The sequence below is a fragment of the Magallana gigas genome, chromosome 1, assembly GCF_963853765.1.
Source record: "Magallana gigas chromosome 1, xbMagGiga1.1, whole genome shotgun sequence".
In the NCBI taxonomy this organism is placed as follows: domain Eukaryota; kingdom Metazoa; phylum Mollusca; class Bivalvia; order Ostreida; family Ostreidae; genus Magallana; species Magallana gigas.
Genome location: NC_088853.1, coordinates 69,175,074 through 69,195,128, shown reverse-complemented (window position 1 = coordinate 69,195,128; position 20,055 = coordinate 69,175,074). Strand labels below are relative to the sequence as shown.

The following is a 20,055-nucleotide window of genomic DNA, read 5'->3' as shown; positions in this document are numbered from 1 at the left end:
GTGGCGGTTCGTCTGTACTGTGATACAGCACATTGATCTCCATCCCAACTCAGGTTTGATTTACGTCCGTCTACAGCGTTACTGGCGTCATATTTGTCGTAATCTCCAAAAAAATCGTATGGGTTATGTTGGTATGCTGGTTTGTTGAGGGCGACATTAACTGTTTCGAAGAAAAAAAAACCTTTTTAAACAATGTTAAGCTACAATTCGTTAAAAAAAGAAATGTATAATAATATGGAAATGGAAAATGTATTTTTTTTTTATAAGTAATTACATTTCTAAATCAATCCTCTGCTTAATACAATCATATGTATAACAACATCATTTAAGGTATCCGTACCTCATTAGACCACGTGACTAAAGCTTCTGTGTCGTGACTCATCGGTGATTGCCGGTAATTGTCGGATAATAATATAAATATTTTTAAAAACCTAGTAAGTGTAAAATTTGCCGTTTGTTTGCTGTTTTATCACGTATACATGTTATAGAAAAGTAAATTACTTTTTATTTTGATGTTTTTAAGAAATCTCCCACTCACGAGACTGCGCGTAAAATGCAATGGCGGCGCCCTTGTGTACAGTCATTCGAGACAACCGAGGGCGATTTTCAACCGATAAGGCCGCGATACGCGAGAAAAGAGACAATGTAAGACGTAAGCGGGTCAAACAAAACATTATTTTGGAACATAATTATTCCATTTGCCACATTCACGACGATGTGTGCAATTTTAATGGATGTGAAGACTGTTGCCCAGGCTATTCAAGACTGCTGAATTCGAAAAAGATTGAGACAGAAGAGTGGAAAGAAGGTCGCCGAGTAATCGAATGGAAATGTTTGATAGATTCGTTAAGTCATTGTTTAGTGTGTAAGATGGGACCTTTACAACTTACATATGAAAACATTAAAGGTGAAATGAAGATGGGGTGGGGGGGGGGGGTATTTGTATATTCAATGCAGCAACTGCGGTGAGTTGAATAACGTCCCATACGGCAGTACATACACCAAACCATCAACAAGAGGACAGAAAATATTCAGTGAACACAAAGTTGGGTGCAGGTAATTTCATAATGTTTTTGATTTTGTATAGGATGCTATAAGCTGTTTAAAACAGAAATTTTCATGTATATGTAAATGAGCATTTCTTATTTTCTGAGTGTGTTATTGCAGCAATGATTGACTCAATTGGAGGGCCACAACGAGTCAACAATTTCCTTACCACCCTAGATCTCCCATCAATATCACACAAAAATCTGAAATGCATGGAGAGACGAGCTGGGAATCTGATTGAGGCTTATGCTGACAAAAGTATGGCCAGTGCAACAGAAGCATCTTTCGATGCTGAAATGAGGTTAGCATTAAATATAGTATGATAAAATCCAATTGTTTGCTTTAGTGGAGAATAAATGAACACATAGAGCATTTCAAATTAATTGAAAACAAAAATTAAATACTGTTTTAGTGACATCTCAAACTTGGAAGAAAAGAATGCACCATTCGTTCAGCATGCAACTTTTGATGAGGAGTTGGGTACTGCAGTTATAGATGGAGAATTTCTTGGGTACACATTATAAGATTCTTAGAATCATAATGAATGACAAATGGCTGCACATTTTATAGACCCCTATCTTGAATAAAATTGTTGTTTTAAAAAGTGATACCTATTTTTACACATCTGTTTATTTAGTGATCCTGCAATACTTACGAAACCAGCTACTGTTCTTGAAGAGCAGACAGGAAGTTTTGATTCAGGAAATCATAATGATTATGATGATGATTATGAAGTGTAAGAACATGAATAATTTACAATTTTTGTTTTTTATAATACCTACAAGTAAATATCTATGGCAAACAACAGCTTATGTGAACTATTTACACACATAAATTGGTCAGTAAGGGATACTTTTTATTTTTAGAAAACATCAAATGTGCATGAATGTACAGGTAGGCCAGACAAAATCCAAGATGAGAGGGCAAGGAATAGTTGTTCCTAAGAAGTTAAAGTTTAAACCTTTGACAAGAAAAGGAATGTCTGTGTGTGCAGATCATGGCTGGCAAAAAAAGGGATTTGATAGTCTCACAGGTAAAAAAAACCCTCTAAAACTAGTGATTAAATTGTATACTAGTATATTAAAATATCTTAAATGTTGTGTCAATTTTCATAACCATAAAAATTGAAACATTCAACAGGCCACACTTTTTTGCTCAGCAAAAGTAAGTATGGCAATAAAGTTCTCAAAACTGTTGTTAAACATCGAACGTGTTCAGTTTGTAAATGGTGGAAACGAAATAGACCCGGACAAAAGGTTCGTAACCATAGATGTGTCTGGAATCACAGGGGTTCATCTAAGTTAATGGAAGGAACATCAGGGATTCAGGCAATAAAGGAGATGATGTTGCAAAAGACGCCAGTTGAAGTTATTGAGGGCGACGGAGACAACACTGTGATATCAAGAATAGAGAATGAACTGGGGGTTAGAATCAAGAAAAAACTGAATCGTAACCACTGTGTCAAAAATATTGTCAAGCATTTATATGACTTGCGAAACAGTAAAGAATCAAAGATCAGCAATCAGGTGCTTCAGCACTTCACAAAATGCATCAAGTATGTCTTTGCAAAAAATCAAGGTGATCCAGATGGCATGCGCCAGAACTTGGAAGCATTAGTGCCACACCAGTTTAGGGACCATACCAAGTGTGTTCCGAGATTTTGTGGATACAAGAGAAAGCCGGATGAGACTTACTTGCATAAGAGTTTACCTTATAAGACATCATTAAGTGACCCAATTTTGAAGGAAAAGCTTCATAAAATATTTGAACCTGTGAGTGCCAAAGCTTCATTGTACAGTGATTTAGGCTCTAGCCAAGCATGTGAACATGCAAATCGAGCAGTCAGTTTACGAGCACCTAAACATCTACATTACGGGGAAAGTGAAAGCCTTGATTTTCGTGTTAAAGCTACTGCAGCATGTATAAATGAAGGTCGAAAATACTTGCCAGAGGTAGAAGTGTTAAATGTTATGATGTTTGTTTATTCTTTAGTTTACTGTTGACAGATTTTGCTAATTTTAGCACTTTACATATACAGTGGGGCCTCAGATATCCGGACGTCAGATAACCGGGCGCTTCAGTTTACGGACGATTTTATTTGGGAACAGATTTTTTATACGTTATTTTGTCTCATTTATCCGGAATTCCGCGTTCCGGATCCGGACGGTCTGTTTTTACCACAAAACACTGATTTACTACTAATTCTGCTTCATTTAACCGGACGGTAAAATATGATGATACCCTACTCAGTACAAAAGATTACCCCTGTCAATTAAGCTTCACACCTTTTTACGTGCTAGACCCTCATGAGTAGCTTGTATAAACACACTGACTTCCCAAATCACTTTCATGGAAAATTGCAAACAACAGTGTATCACACACATATCACAATTGGACACAAAGAATTAAGCTAGATTCGGTTATCATTATTGTCCGGTTAATATTTTATGACAGAATAATAAAATAAAGCAGAGTTCTTTATATCTAAAAACGTTCATTTCATCAGACAACTCTAGCATGTGTTGCTATATGGAATGAAAGGCAAATAAAACCTAGTATCAACACTGGATGCCATTGTATACAAATACATTATCATTCATGACAACAATAGACACATTTCAGATATCCGGTCGCTTCATCTATCCGGACAATTGGACTTGGGAACCAAAGCGTCCGGATAACTGAGGCTCCACTGTATATTTTTTTGAATTGCAAAAATTAACCCATTGATAAGACATATATTTCTAGATCATGTATATATGAAGATCTTATTTTCTTAGTCTGATTATTGGCATCAATTTTTATGAATAATTATGAATGTTATTTTTAATGAAACATAAAATATTTTCAGGTATTTAGAGAACACAGTCTATCCCCTGGTTATTACACTCAGAAATACTCAGAGAAGATGGACAATGAGAGGAAAAAACGACAGGAAAGGTCACAGTTGCCTGGGAAGAAGCGGCGGCGATTGGAATTGAAGCAGGAGAGGATCACTCAAAAAGGCACCAATGAAGCAGCTGAAGGAGATACATATCAATCAGGTAAAGTACAATTACAGACATTAGTTTTGGATTGATTTTAGTATGATTGGAACCTTTACATATAATAAGAACTTTCTGCATATCTTCAGAAGTTGGACTATCTGACCAAGTAGACATTCAAACCATTCCTGAAGCTGTTCCAAAACCAGGATTTGCAAAGGTCGATCATCTAAATGATGTTCAAGAAAATAGGGTCGTAATTGATCTGGAAACTACTGGATTGAGTAAGAATACATAATTTTATTTGAATATTTGAGTTTCAAATACCAAACTATTAAAATTATATTACATTTATTCAGATAAGTATATGTATTTATACACATTTGTAGTTTTAAACTCAGTATAATGGTGTCTATTTCAGTCCAGCGAGGATTAATGCCTCACATAACACAGATTGCTGCACAGGATATGTCTACCAATGCCAAGTTTTCATGTTATGTTTCCCCGAAGGTACCTATCAATGAAAAGGCTGAGCAGACGACAGGAATATCCTGGGATGGAGAACGCATGACAGTTCATGGAACACAAGTTGCAACAGTTTCAATGTCAGAAGCACTTTCAAAATTTTTCAATTTTTTGAAAAATATAGGCAATGTCATTTTAATTGCACACAATGGAAGGGTTTTTGATTTTCGGATTTTGTCTTATACAATTTGTAGACTTGGAAAGATGAACGAATTTTTGAGTTATGTCTTAGCATTTGTGGATACTTTGTCATTATTTCGTTCACAAGTACCCAAACTTGCCAGTTATAAGCAAGAATTTTTAGCTAAACATTTCTGTCTTGAATCATACAATGCTCATGATGCAGTAGACGATGTCAACATGTTAGCGAAAATTTTATGTGCAAGTGGTACAGAAAAACTAGATTATGTAAAACATTCATATGCATCTAATTGTCACTTTATACAAGAAAAATTCAATCTTGCTAAGACGCAAAATATTGATAGTCTTCATTGTCTTGTAGCCAGTGGTGTACTCAAATTAGCAACAGCAGAAAATATTGCAGGTTCCGGTCTTAATTTACAACATTTGAAACTTGTTTGGCAGAGAGATGGTGAAGATGGTTTGAGAAATATTTTTACTGCAAAAAATTGTATAGAGAAACCTCGTGTTACTAAAGATCAAAGATTGTTAGCAAATATCATACCAAAATTGTGTTTGTTTTTCGAAAAGTAATGTGCGACATTAGTTTTGCATTTCAATCATGTCTCTTCATACACTATTGTCAGTGAGTTTTCTGCAGATGTTTGATGTCCTATTTACATGATATTCTCAGGAAAATTTATTGATATTTGTAGATCATATCCTTTACAATTTGTAGACTTGGAATGGTGAATACATTTGTGGATACTTTGCCATTATGTTGTTCAAAAGTACCCAAATTGCTAGTTATAAGCAAGAATTTTTAGCTAAATATTTTTGTCATGAATCACACAATGCTCATGATGTGGATGATGATGTCAACATGTTAGCGAAAATTGTATGTACATTTGGTATGGAAAATCTAGATTATGTAAAACATAAGCATCTAATTGTCACTTTTTACAGGAAAAATTTAATCTTGCTAAGACGAAAAATATTGATATTCTTCACAGCTTTGATATAAAAATTGATATTTGTAGATCAGGTCAAGGACACTGGATAATCAGTGGATAATTTGAATTGTCCAGCAATCAATTTTATGAGTATCTAACTTTTTTATGCATATATTAATTTTTTCGGGCAAATTTAAATGCATATAGATAAGAAATTCTGATTTTGAAATGTTAGTGAAAAGGGGGGTTGGGTTGTTCAACATGACATCAATTTAGTTACATGCGGTAAATAATTTTACAGTTAATACAGACAGAAGTAAATACTTTGAACTTTATTTACAGTTGATATTTTGTGAACAATTTGCATTATTTTTACCAAAATATTGTAGTTTAGTACGTGTGACCTTTTTGTACTCAAAGTGAAATCTGTAATTATTGTTGATTTTTCTTAAAGTTAGTCGATATTTTTGAGGATTAGAAATGTGTTTAATAAGTATAAAGCTATATTAATAAAATAAAACCTTAATGCAATGAATATTTTTATTTTTTCTTATATTTTTTCATTTATATAATTAACGTACAGGAAAAAGGGGGGATAAGTAAAAAAATGACAATGTAAAAAAAATTTGCGGACAATTTTCAATTAAAAACCTCTGTATACCTCTTAACAACACTTGTGATCATGATTAACACCTATTTACATATTTCATGAAAATCACCTAATGTGGGTCGGATACCTTAAAGGTACAATGAAAACCGGACGATTTTGATAAAAAGATATATGCATCCAGATTTTTTTTCCCATCGTTGCTTTTTTGCGGACATTAATTTTTCTTTAATTGACATTGTACACAATGAATGCATCGTCGATTTTATATATCATAAGTATATTATTTAATTAAAATTTGGAGTTTATCACGTGCTGTGAATGAAATATGGAGAAAATATACAATGGCAGAGTTATTGGCACGATAATAAGGCATCATTTTATTTTTATATGTTAAAGTAGCACCCACTATGACAAGCTGTGGATGTTCTGCAGATCCATATCATGTTGTTCTATCTTCAACTAGAATGTTTTAGGTAAACTAAAACCCATTGTAACGTCATGTATATCATTAATTTACACGCAACATTGAAAACAGATAAATGAACAATATGTTTAAAAAACATTCCAATATTCATTTTGATTCTCAAATTCAGTGCAAGAACCAATTCACGCCGTTAACAAAATATAAGGACGTGAAGCGTCATTTAATAAACTAATTGACCGTGCAACAATGAGATTTTCTTCTAATTGATATGCTAAGCGTTTTGTTAAGAAATATTGACTTACATGTAGTACAGTACTAAAACAAAACACATGTTACATTATTCTAATTTCACGATTCTTGTACGTGTATTTAGACAAAGTAACCAGAGCAAATATTCGTTACTTAAAAGAAACAAAATTATTTTAATCTGTTGAGTCAAACGAACAAAACTTTTCTTTTTGAATATCAGAATTTCACCAACTACATGTATACAGTATTCGGGCCGATTTTATTATAAACAAATGTAAATTAAACTTATAAACGATCTGGCTTACCATAACCATTAGCAAAGGCAAAAACTCCAACACTCACAAACACTGCATACATCTTTGTGACGAGCCCGGACATCGGAAAACAAATCAAGAAACACACACGATTTTTGAATTATGTTTATAGTTTCACGTAGACATTGGTTAAACAGGGTGCCATAGAAGAGGGTCTTAATCCCCCAAATTATCAAAGTTTACTAATTTGAAGATATCGTTTAAGTAAAAATCGTCGACTTTGTAATGTTATAATATTATAACGCATTTCCTCTTTTAAAAACAAATTTTAATGGTACGTACTTAATTATTGTCGTTTAATCAAATGAAATAAAACGAGGAAAGGGACTGCTCTTGAAAATTTACAAAAAAAGCACGTGGAGATATCGCCATTACCATTTCCTGGTTATCGACACGCCAATATTATCAAGATAGTCATCACAGATATATCACTGTTTCTTTTTTGTTAGTGTGATAAGTATGTAACACAAAAAATAGAGATAATGTAGACAGTTTAAGGTCTGGTGTTAAGCATTATAAAAAAAAAAAACAATGTATGAGACATAACATTGACCAGCCTGGTAAAAAAAGAAGAAGAAAATTTAAATAATATCATGGAAAGGCAAACACGCCTAACTTGTAAAAAACTTTTCTATTAGATATCAAATACGTTCGAAAGTCATGTATGCTAATTCCATCGATGTCAATGTCTGAAATAACCTTACATCATTACTGCGCATGCCCATTGTTAGAAACCAGGCGCTTTGTTTACTTTTAAACATTAAATAACTTTAATTTTCTATTAGAATTTATGAAAACATGTACGTCAGATATTACATGTAGAAATATAATATATTTCATATTTAAAAAACAACAAATCAGTAACGTATGTGAAAGAAATGTTATGACGATAACAAAAAACATTAATTCATAACTAAGCGAATCGACCATTGGCAAGGTCCAAACTAAATATGCAGTTTTATTTGAACATGTATTCAACAATATCATTTGAATAATTTTGATTGCATTTAGAAAAGAACGATAAAGCTAAGGTATAGCCTATTTATAAGATATTGCTATGATTATTTAAGGAATGAATTCAATATTTATTAGTTTTATACGATATAAAATGGTTTGAGGCAGTTTACGCTTTATAAACCGCGAAGCGGTTTATAAAAAAGCGTAAACTGTTTCAAACCATTTTATATCGTATAAAACTAATAAATATTTAATTCATTGCTTATAATTCAATTATTTTTCTCTTCATTGTAGATAAAAACGGTCATTTGACCTTAAAACTGACGTAAAATTATACAAAATTTAAACGTAACGTCAGGCGTATTGATACGTTGTTGACGTAAGTCTTACTATGACGTAGGCAACATTCTTTATACGATATAAAATAATTTTTTAGCCAATCAGAAAGCGCGTTCCAACCAGAATTAAATTATACGACTTGACAACCTGACGTTAACAAAAATAAAGCAGTTTAAAATTTTGCCTGTGGTGTAAAATGCACTGTTTTGATGCACACTGCCAATTTATACCTGGTCCCACAGTTACCAACACTTTGAATTCCCTACACGTATATTTTGAATAATACGTGCATAGATTTAAGCTGAGAAACTCTTGGCTAAAAAATTTGACTTGAAGAAATAAGGTAAAGTTTGGGAATGAATTTTGTAACAATTTTTTTTAAGTAATTTTGTAACTATTTTTTTGTCGAGTTGATTAAAATAATATTGAACATGTTTGATAATATTTTTTTTCCATCATTCATCTTATAAAAAAGTGATATTTATCAAGCATTCTGAGAGTATTGCATAAGCAATACACGTCTCCTACCGGTTTGTGGAGATTGTGAAAACAATGCACTGTTATGCAGAATACCGAACCCGAACATTAAAAAATTGGAATACAAAAAAAAAATCTCGAAAATATGTCAACCAGACGTTACCAAAGTGTAAACTTGATCGGTAGTTTGACATTTTAAAGCTGTTTATCGAATTTCATATTATCCCTTAAACGATTAAAGAAAAAAAATGTGGAAAACTTAAGTGGGACAGACAAAAGGACGGACTGACGGACGTAGAGGAAAGCTATAGTCCCCTCTGGTAAAACTGGTAGGGGACTAATAATAGTTGATCATTTTCAAGGTAATACAACACTGGTGAACGGATGCAAATTACAAAATGTAGACAAGTTCAATATGGTATATCCTAAATGTATCTATTTATTTCACTGTATGTCTTTAATTGGTAGTATTCATTTTCCAAGTCAAATGCGGACTACTTATATTATTTTTCGGTGTGTATTGTACTATTTATTACCATGAACCATACGATTCATAGGTTTAACATATATACATAAGTAAAGTGAACAAACATATATAAACATTTAAAACAAAAAGAAAAAAGACCATAAAAATATTGTATTAGACTGCGTGTGGACATAGCAGTCTGCAAAATGTACATGACAGAAGTAAAAAGGATAGGGAAGAGTATATCACTGTCGTGTATCCGCGCCGGTAGTGACATGTTTGGATAACGTGAAAATGGCGTCAGCGTTCGTTTCTTGATAAGTTTTCGTGTTATTTAACGCTTACATTGTTTACTTTTACATTAATGAGATCGTCAAATCTATTTAAAAGCATATTCAATCTTTAAATTTCTACGAAGTTTCTGTGAAAATTATGTAAATAAGCAGTTTATGTCGATTAATTGTGAACAACGGAACAGGTTTGGATGACCTTGTTTTTCCAAATAGGATCGGTTTGGATGCGCATCTGATACGGTTTGGATGTGGTTAATATATTATAGTTTAAACTGTTCTTTTAATATATTTTCGCGAAGGGGATATTGCATCGCTACTGTGCGATATACATGCCTTCACTGCAAAGCATGCTTTCAATATTATGGAGACTGTCGTGTGACGTTTGACCTTTGAATTCACATTGTTTAAAGAAATAAACATACACGTTGAAATTAAGACTTGCATATTTAAGTCAACAAAACTTTATATACAGTAATTTGAATTTCAATTTTACACAATGCAAGCTCAAAATAACTGGGTTTTTAGTGTATAAAAATTGCATACAGAATGTTTTACAGATACCGGTATGTTAAGTATGTTGCATAATCATTCAATCGATATTAATTTAGAAAGATTCAGCCTTACCAAAATCTTTACGACACAAATATAAACATGTGTTTACGACAGTTTTGATTAAGTTATGAGGCTAACTTTATATGCTGTAAACAATGTCTGGAAAAAAAATTCAATATCAGTCAAAAGACAGAATTATACCAACTCCAATATCAGCCCGAGGGCCGTAGGCCCGAGGGATGATATTGGTCAAGGGCTGATGCAGGCTGTGATATGGAAAAGGGGTATCTATTATCATATTTATTACATACTTAGTAATAATTTTTTTCTTTAAAATGAACTTGAACAAATTGATTTTAAATATCATGTGAAAGTAGTATGCACATATATTATATACAAATATATGATCTAATTGTTTTAATAGACATATAGCTGTTGAACTGGAATTTCCTCAGGCTTTAAAAGTTAACTGCTCCAAAACATTTGCTAGCATTTGAAGTTTTCAACTGCACTTAAAAATGTCGACTGTAACAAATGTTTTATTTTTCGTCTGTAAACATGTTAAATGCCGAAACGAAAAAAAAGGCAGAGGAGTTCCGCAAGGGGTGTGATACGGATCCGTATGAGCCCTAGGGCTGATAACCTGTATCAGCCACGGAGGCCGATGCGAGTTGTGTGATGTCATCTGTATCACATATGCCAAAAATCTGTATGTATTACTATATATTTACATTTTCCAGTGTATATGCCTGTGATAACAATACGTATCGATTTTGTACTATATAACTCATAAAGCCAAATTGAGGCACCAGCGGGGTTTGCTTACTTATATTTAAACATTTAATCGTACGATGGTTTAAAATTATATAAATAAGTAATAAGGAATCATTCTTTGAATATTATGAGGTGATAATTTCGGTCAGGGCGTGATCAAATCTATCATAAAGCCCTTCGGGCTTTATTGGATTTGATCACGCCCCGACCAAAATTATCACCTCATAATACTCAAAGAATGATTCCTTATTCCTTATTTATATACACTTGTCTAACTTTTTAAATTATTAATTGAAACGTCTCCAAACAACTTTTTTGATTGCAACAGCCTTAAACCGCGCTTTGGCAAATTTTTAACGATGAAATTTTTATTATTATACTTCTTGTTAAATACCAACGCGAGTTTTGTATTTTTCTGCAGTATCGCCACCTTAATTTCCCGAATGAGTCACCAAAGAAAGAATTTTACTTTTCAATAAACTAAATTATAATGTTGTTAATTATGTTATTAGTTCACTTTCTACGCATGCACTGTACTTAGGTGCATATGTCCTCTTCGTAAGCATTAACTTCCATGATTTGTCATTGCAGTACAAAAGAACTAAATATTGATTATGGATTTTAACTAACATGGTCATTGTTTTATTTTACATGTACAAAATTATGAACAGAATAGCAATATACATTGGAAATGAAATCAGCGCATTGTAAAATACCGGTATATTGTGTAATCAATTTTAATATTTTAGTTTGTTCATTGAAAAAATTAACAAAACTTCTTGATCAGTAATATACATAGATTCATATTTAGCGTTTTGATTTTCTGGTGAAAATTATGAAAAAAAAAATGGCGACGTTTACTCAGGTCTCGTCATCACTTGGATTTTTGGACCAACTTTTTTTAACAACAGAGTAAATATGACTTAGCAGACCCACAGTTGCACACCGATAAAAGGCAAACTGTTTCATTTTTGTCTGAAATATAAAAAAATGCTATATCTTAAAATTATTTAAACCGTACCATTTGCACAATTTATATTTTGGCATCCAAACCGGAATAATTCGTTAATCAAAACCGAACTTTTTATTTAGCAGGTGCATGAAGTAATTGCTATTTTTATACATATTAGTGTATCAAAAATATATTGAAGTGATTTCATTTGGTTAGAGTAATCTTTCAAATTAATTTTGGCTGCTTCAGATTTTTAGTATGTGTTATATTATCTAGGTAATCTCGAAATAGATCTTCGTTTTAGCGTGTAAATGGCACGTTAACGATTGATATTCCTACAAAGAAGTCGTTTTTATTTACGATGAACAAAAAAATAACACTCGCTCTTTTCAACTGCAAAACCGTAAGAAAAATATGAACGACTGTTACGATTGTTTTACTTAATATTTACCTCATTGTGGATAGATAAAAGAACACAACACTCATTGTTTTTGCAATGGATACGCCATTTTCACGTTATCCAAACATGTCACTACCGGCGCGGATACACGACAGTGGTATATTCTCAAAACAAAAACAATAATATAGTGTTATCGTAATTTTGAGCATTTATATAGGTATTTTCCAAAATTGCCCAACTCTTTGATATTCTTTGTTGAAAGTAATTGAAAAAGTTTATAGAGAGAACTGCTTTTCATAAAAATATTTTTTTTACATACAACTTTCTTGTTTAAGAAATTAAGTAGCCTCGGCTTTTATACTTTAAAACAACATTTCGAGACCGAGGAGGTTTTTTCTATTTTTATTTCTATTCTACTAACAGCCCAGTATTTCTACAGATCGTTTATCCTATAGAGAGACGATCTAGGTCATTTTGACGGCTATTCCGTGTAGCCCCAAGGTTTTGTTAGTAATGTTTACATGTGTATCGATCAAAGGAATTACATGCAGACGACAGACTTTTTCTTAAGATTTTAATACTCTTCACTTATTTATGAAATATCTTTTAATCACATTCCTAATATTTTAAGGGCAATTTAATACGATTATTACTACTACACGTTTTATTTTTCATGTTAAAACACGCAATGAAAATGTGCTAGGAGGTCCTAGGAACAGCCGCATTGATCTCTTAAAAATAAAGATTTAAGGCAATACACATTGTTTTGACTGGAACTTTCTACGTGAAATTGACATCGTTTTAAAACTTTTTACGGTTTGAAGTTGTACTCCCATGATCAGTGCGAGACAATATTTCTGATCTGATAATTTACTGATGACGTTCGTGGTATATTGGAGAATAATGTCCGCGGCATCTCTTTGATATCGGCAATAACTGTAGTAGAATTCCTCATATAATGGACATATCAAAATAAAATGAAACTCATTTTTAATCTGGGATAGTGAACATTGTTTACAGACTCTCTCATTTCTATGGATATTGTAAAATCTGCCACGCTCAATCTCGAGTTGATGAGAGGATAAATGGTATTTACTTTTAAATTGTGCATATACAGTTGATATTGGTTTTGTTAAATATTCTTGGACTTCAAAATTATTACATAGGTGCTTAAATTAGCCATGACCTTCTTGTATAAACATATCGGTCAACCTCTGCTTCACTTCAAGTAAGAATACATGTACATGTTCATTAAATTGTTCTTTACAGGTCCATATATATCCAAAACCTAAATTTTTAATCAATTGTTTAATGTATGAAAGCCAACAGTTAGAGGCTAACCGTGTTTCACATTCATTTACCATATCTTGGTATATATTGCTTAAAATACAATTATCACTATTCTTTAATTTTATCCAATATTTCAACATTCTATAATTTCTATCCAACTGCAGTGGTTAACGCCCCAATTCAAAATATACCATCAGATGTAACAATTTTCTTAACACATAATAATTTCTTACAAAAATCTAAATGTATACTTTCTAATTCACTTGCTGGGTGTTTTCCCAATAATTCGCAACCATAATGTATTATGCTACCAATATATGTATCAAACAGTGACAATTTTGTATTTACGTTCAATTGTAATGGCTTCATTTTGGACAATAAACAATACATCGCTTTTCTACTTTGTGATGCTAAAACAGTTTGCGTTTTTTTGAAAACAGCCAATAAAATTCAAAGTTATACCAAGATAATTGAAGTTTTCAACAATATCAATAAGTTCATTTTATAATTCCAACTATATTTATTTGTTAACCTTCCACCTTTTCTAAATACAACAATTTTTGTTTTATCTACATTAACTTTTAACTTTCCCTTGGATGTATATTGCTGTAAACAATCAGGCATATCTTGTAAACCTTGCTCTGTCTCTGAAAAAAGTATAGAGTCGTCTGCATAAATAATCAAGAATAAAGCAATATCTCTAATTTCAACAGGTAAACACACCTCCTTTGTGAATTCAATTTCAAAATCATATACATACAAGGAAAATAAGAAGGGATACAGAGACTGGCCCTGCATCAAACGCTCGAAACAATAAAAAAAAAACCTCAGATATATGATATTTTACACATGACTTTATGTTACTATACATATACTTTATAATATTTAACATACAACAATCAACACCACTTCTTGCTTATTTAAAAAACCTTAGATTTCTATCAATTTTGTCAAAAGCCTTTTGATAGAAAACTAACGTTAAAATAATTTTTCCTCTGTGCAATACTTCGACTAATTAACCAATGTAAAATAAAAATTGCATCTGTTGTACTATATCCAGCTTTAAAGCCAAATTTAGCGTCAGTGATTACATTATATGCCTTGGACCAATTACCTAATCTGTCATTTAATAGAGATGTAAATATTTTAGATAGACAGCTTACATGTACAAGTGTGATACCTCTGTAATTATTACAGTCCATATAATCTCCTTTTTTTAAAACAGGAGTTATAATACCTTCTGACAATTTTGGGGAAAGATTCCCGAGAAAAAAAAACAATATTAAATAAGTCAACTAAGTATGTAGTACAAAAGTCACCAAACGCAAAAAAATATTCGTTCAAAAGATTGTTCATTCCTAGAGACTTGTCCTTTTTCATAGTTTATGATGCGAGTTTCTTCTTCTGTTGTTATTTGACCGTTAAGTGCGGGGTATGAAGAGTTGTCCGTTTCAGCGAATGTAAATTCCTGATCGGAGTAGGTGTTGTTATCCGAGGAGGACAGCTCTCAAAACAATTCTTCTTTGTCGGTTTCCAATTCCATTCCCTGTTTTTCACCATTTTACTGAATCGCAGTAACCATAACACACCATATATACGTGTATAAAGTTACAGGTTTACAATATTTACCGACTCAACAATACTCAAAACCTCTAAATGGCTCGATTGTCATGGTCATTTTTTGACTCTGTTGATCTTCTGAAAAGAAGAGCTCTATATCATATTATAAGAAAACGCCAAAATTTACAGATAAAAACTATATTTTTTTCTGTATTAATTTATTTTTAATTTAACAAATCATGTCTTAGAATTAAAAAAAGCTTATTGTTAATTTGTTAACTATCCCGTCCTCTCTTATCAGAACGTTTCACTTCTGTTTAAACAAGCATTCTGAGAGTATTGCATAAGCAATACACGTCCCCTACCGGTTTGTATTATTCTATGAAAGCTTCCAAGCACACATTTATTTCAGAGCTATTGTAAAATGTAAACGAGATATCATGCTTTAATCAGAGAAAAAAGAACAGAGGAAATTAAAACTATATGGTTTATATAGAAATTAAATACAAAATAGTTGAAGTAATACTCTTTATTTCATCTCCTGTAATTTCGCCAAGTCTATTCTGTATTCGCTGGTAAAAATTTGTGAAAACAATGCACTGTTATGCAAAATAATATTTCTTACCGTCTTCTGTACCCCGAATCAAACCAAACAGTTAAACAGCCCAACCCGACAACGAACCCGATTGTAATAATACACAAAAAAACCTGCCGATTAAATTTACAACACAATGTTTAACATTTTTCTACAGAATTTATTTTTTTGTTAGATATGATAAAAGGAACGGTACAAGTAACGCACGATATTATTACTAACTACATACTGGCCTCGTTTATTCAATACACTCCGAACCCGATAACGAACCCGAACATTAAAAAATTGGAATATAAAAAATTAATTTTCTCGAAAATATGTCAATCAGACGCTACAAAAGTGTAAACTTGATCTGTAGTTTGACATTTTGAAGCTGTTCAGCAAGTTTCATATTATTCCTCAAATGCATAAAGAAAAAAAGTGTGGAAAACTGAAGTGGGACAGACAGACGGACTGACGGACGGACAGACAGACGGACGGACGGACGGACAGACGGACTGACGGACGCAGAGGAAAGCTATAGTCCCCTCCGGTGAAACCGGTAGGGGACTAATAATTTTAAATGACAATCACTAACTCTCTCAAAATTTCGACATCTCGAAATTACATTTTCAAAGCTGAGCAACGCCAGCCTCTATAAGTATAGAGAAGAGATCAGGTGCCTAGGAGGAGTATTCATTCACTGCCGACCAATATAAAACAAATTCTAATCTGGTTCACCTCAACCAAGACGAGGAAAGGAAAAAATAATAAACATGTTTTTGTATTTTGTACATAACTTCAAATGGGACCTTTATATAAAGACAAGACTCTTTACCCACCGAATGTGATAGGTTGATATCTTATGGTCTGCTAGTATTCATAAACATTTCCTTATTATGTACAATGGGCACTCTCCTTAGCAGAAATCGTGAACAAAACTCGTCACCCATCAAATGTGAAAGGTTGAAATTTTCTGGTGTGCTAGTATTCATTAACATTTCCTTATTATGTACATAATTTCAAGTGGGCACTCTCCTTAGCAGAAATCGTGAACAAAACTCGTCACCAACCGACTGTTAATATCTTCTGGTCTGCTAGTATTCATAAACATTTCCTTATTATGTACATAATTTCAATTGGGCACTCTCCTAAGCAGAAATTATGAACACGAATCGCACTCTCCGAATATGATAAGTTGATATCTTCTGGTGTGCTAGAATTCATAAATATATTCTGTATTGTCTACAACACTTCAAGTGAGTCTCAAACTAACAGAAATCGTAAACAAGACACATCACCAAAAATAACCATTGGTTTTTATCTATCTGTGTGCTAGTAACAAAATCAATTCGTGAAAACTGCGTAATATTTTACTTATTATTGTATTTACCTGTTAAATGATTAAACATTCTAAGATGACATGTGATGATAACAGACAGTGTTCAAAATCAAACATCCAAATGAAAATAAACCCCCACAAAACAGGAGGAGAGCAAACACTGACCTCTTAAAATAAAACAAGAGGTAGAATTAGGTACCATAGGGATGATTGAGCATCCTCTGCTGACCTGTCACACCCGCCGTGCGCTCTTTGTCGTAATCGAGAAAAACTGAATAATCCGTACAAATTAGATGATTGATAACGGCCTAACAATAAATATAAAAACGTCAGTCAGCATGCGACCCAGTGTAAGATTTTATTTGCTGACAAGGTCGTTGTATCGACCATAGAACTTACGAAAACATGACTTTAATCGAGACTGTATAGTCCTAGATTATCAACATGTTTGTCAGTAGCTTGCCTCGCCTTAGAAACTGTTCATACGAAGAACATGCCCTTGCGTATCGAATTAACGCTATATGAAAGTGATGAAGGTATATTGCTACAATGCTGCCATCATGAAAGTTCACAAGAATACAAATAGGATAAAATGCACGATACACGATACATAATAGAATTTTAAAAGTTAAGTTCCATCCTATACTATCACTATTGTAATAAAATCAAGAATATAATTCCTGGGCCCCCCGCCGGTCAAGCAGTATATTAGTATCGACCAAGGCTGATTTAGAAACTTGACCAAGGTAATAGTAGTATAAACATTTGGTATAAATTTAATGAAAATCCGTCAAAATGTGTAGGCATGAGAGCGCTTACAAGGTCAATTTTTGGATAATACGGAGTCATTATTGTAGTCAAAGTCCCATAATTCCAACAAAAAGTATCGACAAATGCTGATTTTCGAACTTGACCAAGGTAATAGTAGTATAAACATTTGGTATAAATTTAATGAAACTCCGTCAAAATGTGTAGGCATGAGAGCGCTTACAAGGTCAATTTTTGGATAAAACGGAGTCATTATTGTGGTCAAAGTCCCATAACTCAAACAAAAAGTATCGACCAATGCTGATTTTCGAACTTGACCAAGGTAATAGTAGTATATACATTTGGTATAAATTTAATGAAAATCCGTCAAAATTGGTAGGCATGAGAGCGCTTACAAGGACAATTTTTGGATTAAACGGAGTCATTATTGTGGTCAAAGTCCCATAACTCAAACAAAAAGTATCGACCAACGCTGATTTTCAAACTTGACCAAGGTAATAGTAGTATAAACATTTGGTATAAATTTAATGAAACTCCGTCAAAATGTGTAGGCATGAGAGCGCTTACAAGGTCAATTTTTGGATAACACGGAGTCATTATTGTGGTCAAAGTCCCATAACTCAAACAAAAAGTATCGACCAATGCTGATTTTCGATCTTGACCAAGGTAATAGCGTTATAAACATTTGGTATAAATTTAATGAAAATCCGTCAAAATTTGTAGGCAAGAGAGCGCTTACAAAAAAGTGTGACGGACGGACACACGGACGGACGCCCGGCATTTTTATGTCCCCGCTCCGCGTTGCGGCGGGAGACAAAAAAACATGAGACTATCAAAAAATCCTTAGAAAACTCCAAGTGGCACTAACAAAACATAAGAGACCCTAGGGTAAGATTTTAAAATGTCGTTAAGTTTTTTGTTTAAGATGTTTGAAGCATTTTAATCATTATCAGGTGCTTAATAAGTTCAATGTTTTGCAATAAACTCCACATGCATCATTTAACATTGCTGCACATGTTAATGTAATTCTTTCGATTATTATACATCCGCTCCAAAGAGAAGGGGGTACACTGTTTTACACTGTGTGTCTCTCTGTCCGTCCGTTTCGTTTTAGAGAAAAAGCTTCAACTTTTTATAATAGGAAGAGCTTATTAATTAAGATGGACACCTGTATGCAAATATCCTTTTCAAATGTCATGAACATTTCAGGAACTAGATACGAGATTTAAATGATGGTATCCTGTAAATCACCATCACTTGATTGCAGTTAAACGCAGAGCTCGTTTGATGCAAGTCAAATGTTTTCACAAACTAAAATAGATCCTTTATGTTTTGATCAAGCTTCATGTCTGGTCCGATTAACCAACATCAACCAATTCACGTGTCGTCTAGATTGCTACTTACAGATCATATAGAGACAATTGACAGTCGTTCAGAAGAGAAGTGTTCGACTACAGAAGGAAATTAAAATGAACATCTCAAACATATTTTAACAACCCGGGGTATACGCTTGTAATTATGAATGAGTCTATAAACAAAGCAAACAATTACTGACTTAGTGGGATGATGGAATCGGATATGCAAGTCACAAACGGAAAAGTTTCTTCTAACGAGACCACAGTGTTTCATGTTGAATCCTTTGCAACTAAAGAGGCGAATGTACGGCTTTAACGATTACCGCATCCTCCTAATGAAAAGTGGAGCAACTAATTTTTTTTAAAAGATCATTCGTTAAAATAGATATGTGGGGGGTTGCTTATTAAATATCACTTACATTTAATGACAATGTGCGGAATTACCCGTTCGTAAATGCTACAAGTTGTATTGTTATACTTTCATGTTAAATACTGAAATCTGATTGGTTAAGACGCAGTTCAGAATCCGTTCTATTTCCCCAGCGTTAGCAACGCACTTAGCAACGGGTAACATTACAAATTGTTACATGCGCGAAAATTATGCGCGTACGGTTTGCTGTAGAATTCACCTTATTCCTATACAAAAGCAGTAACATTTTCTAAAAAAATTAAGACATTCCGTACAACAAAATAAATAGTGCCTGTTTGGGAGGATAACAGTTGAAATTGA

The 20,055-nt window shown here is 32.9% G+C and overlaps 1 protein-coding gene across 1 annotated transcript; it reads left to right on the top strand.

Moving 5' to 3' along the window:
- Positions 1–335: 335 nt before the first annotated feature.
- On the top strand, positions 336–6,373 carry LOC117687150 (uncharacterized). Its single transcript, XM_066076793.1, has 8 exons — positions 336–1,056; positions 1,168–1,348; positions 1,460–1,558; positions 1,685–1,783; positions 1,914–2,080; positions 3,899–4,091; positions 4,181–4,315; positions 4,453–6,373. The coding sequence occupies exons 2-6, from the start codon at positions 1,170–1,172 to the stop codon at positions 3,904–3,906; spliced, it is 552 nt and encodes a 183-aa protein (XP_065932865.1). The 5' UTR covers positions 336–1,056; positions 1,168–1,169; the 3' UTR covers positions 3,907–4,091; positions 4,181–4,315; positions 4,453–6,373.
- Positions 6,374–20,055: the final 13,682 nt, after the last annotated feature.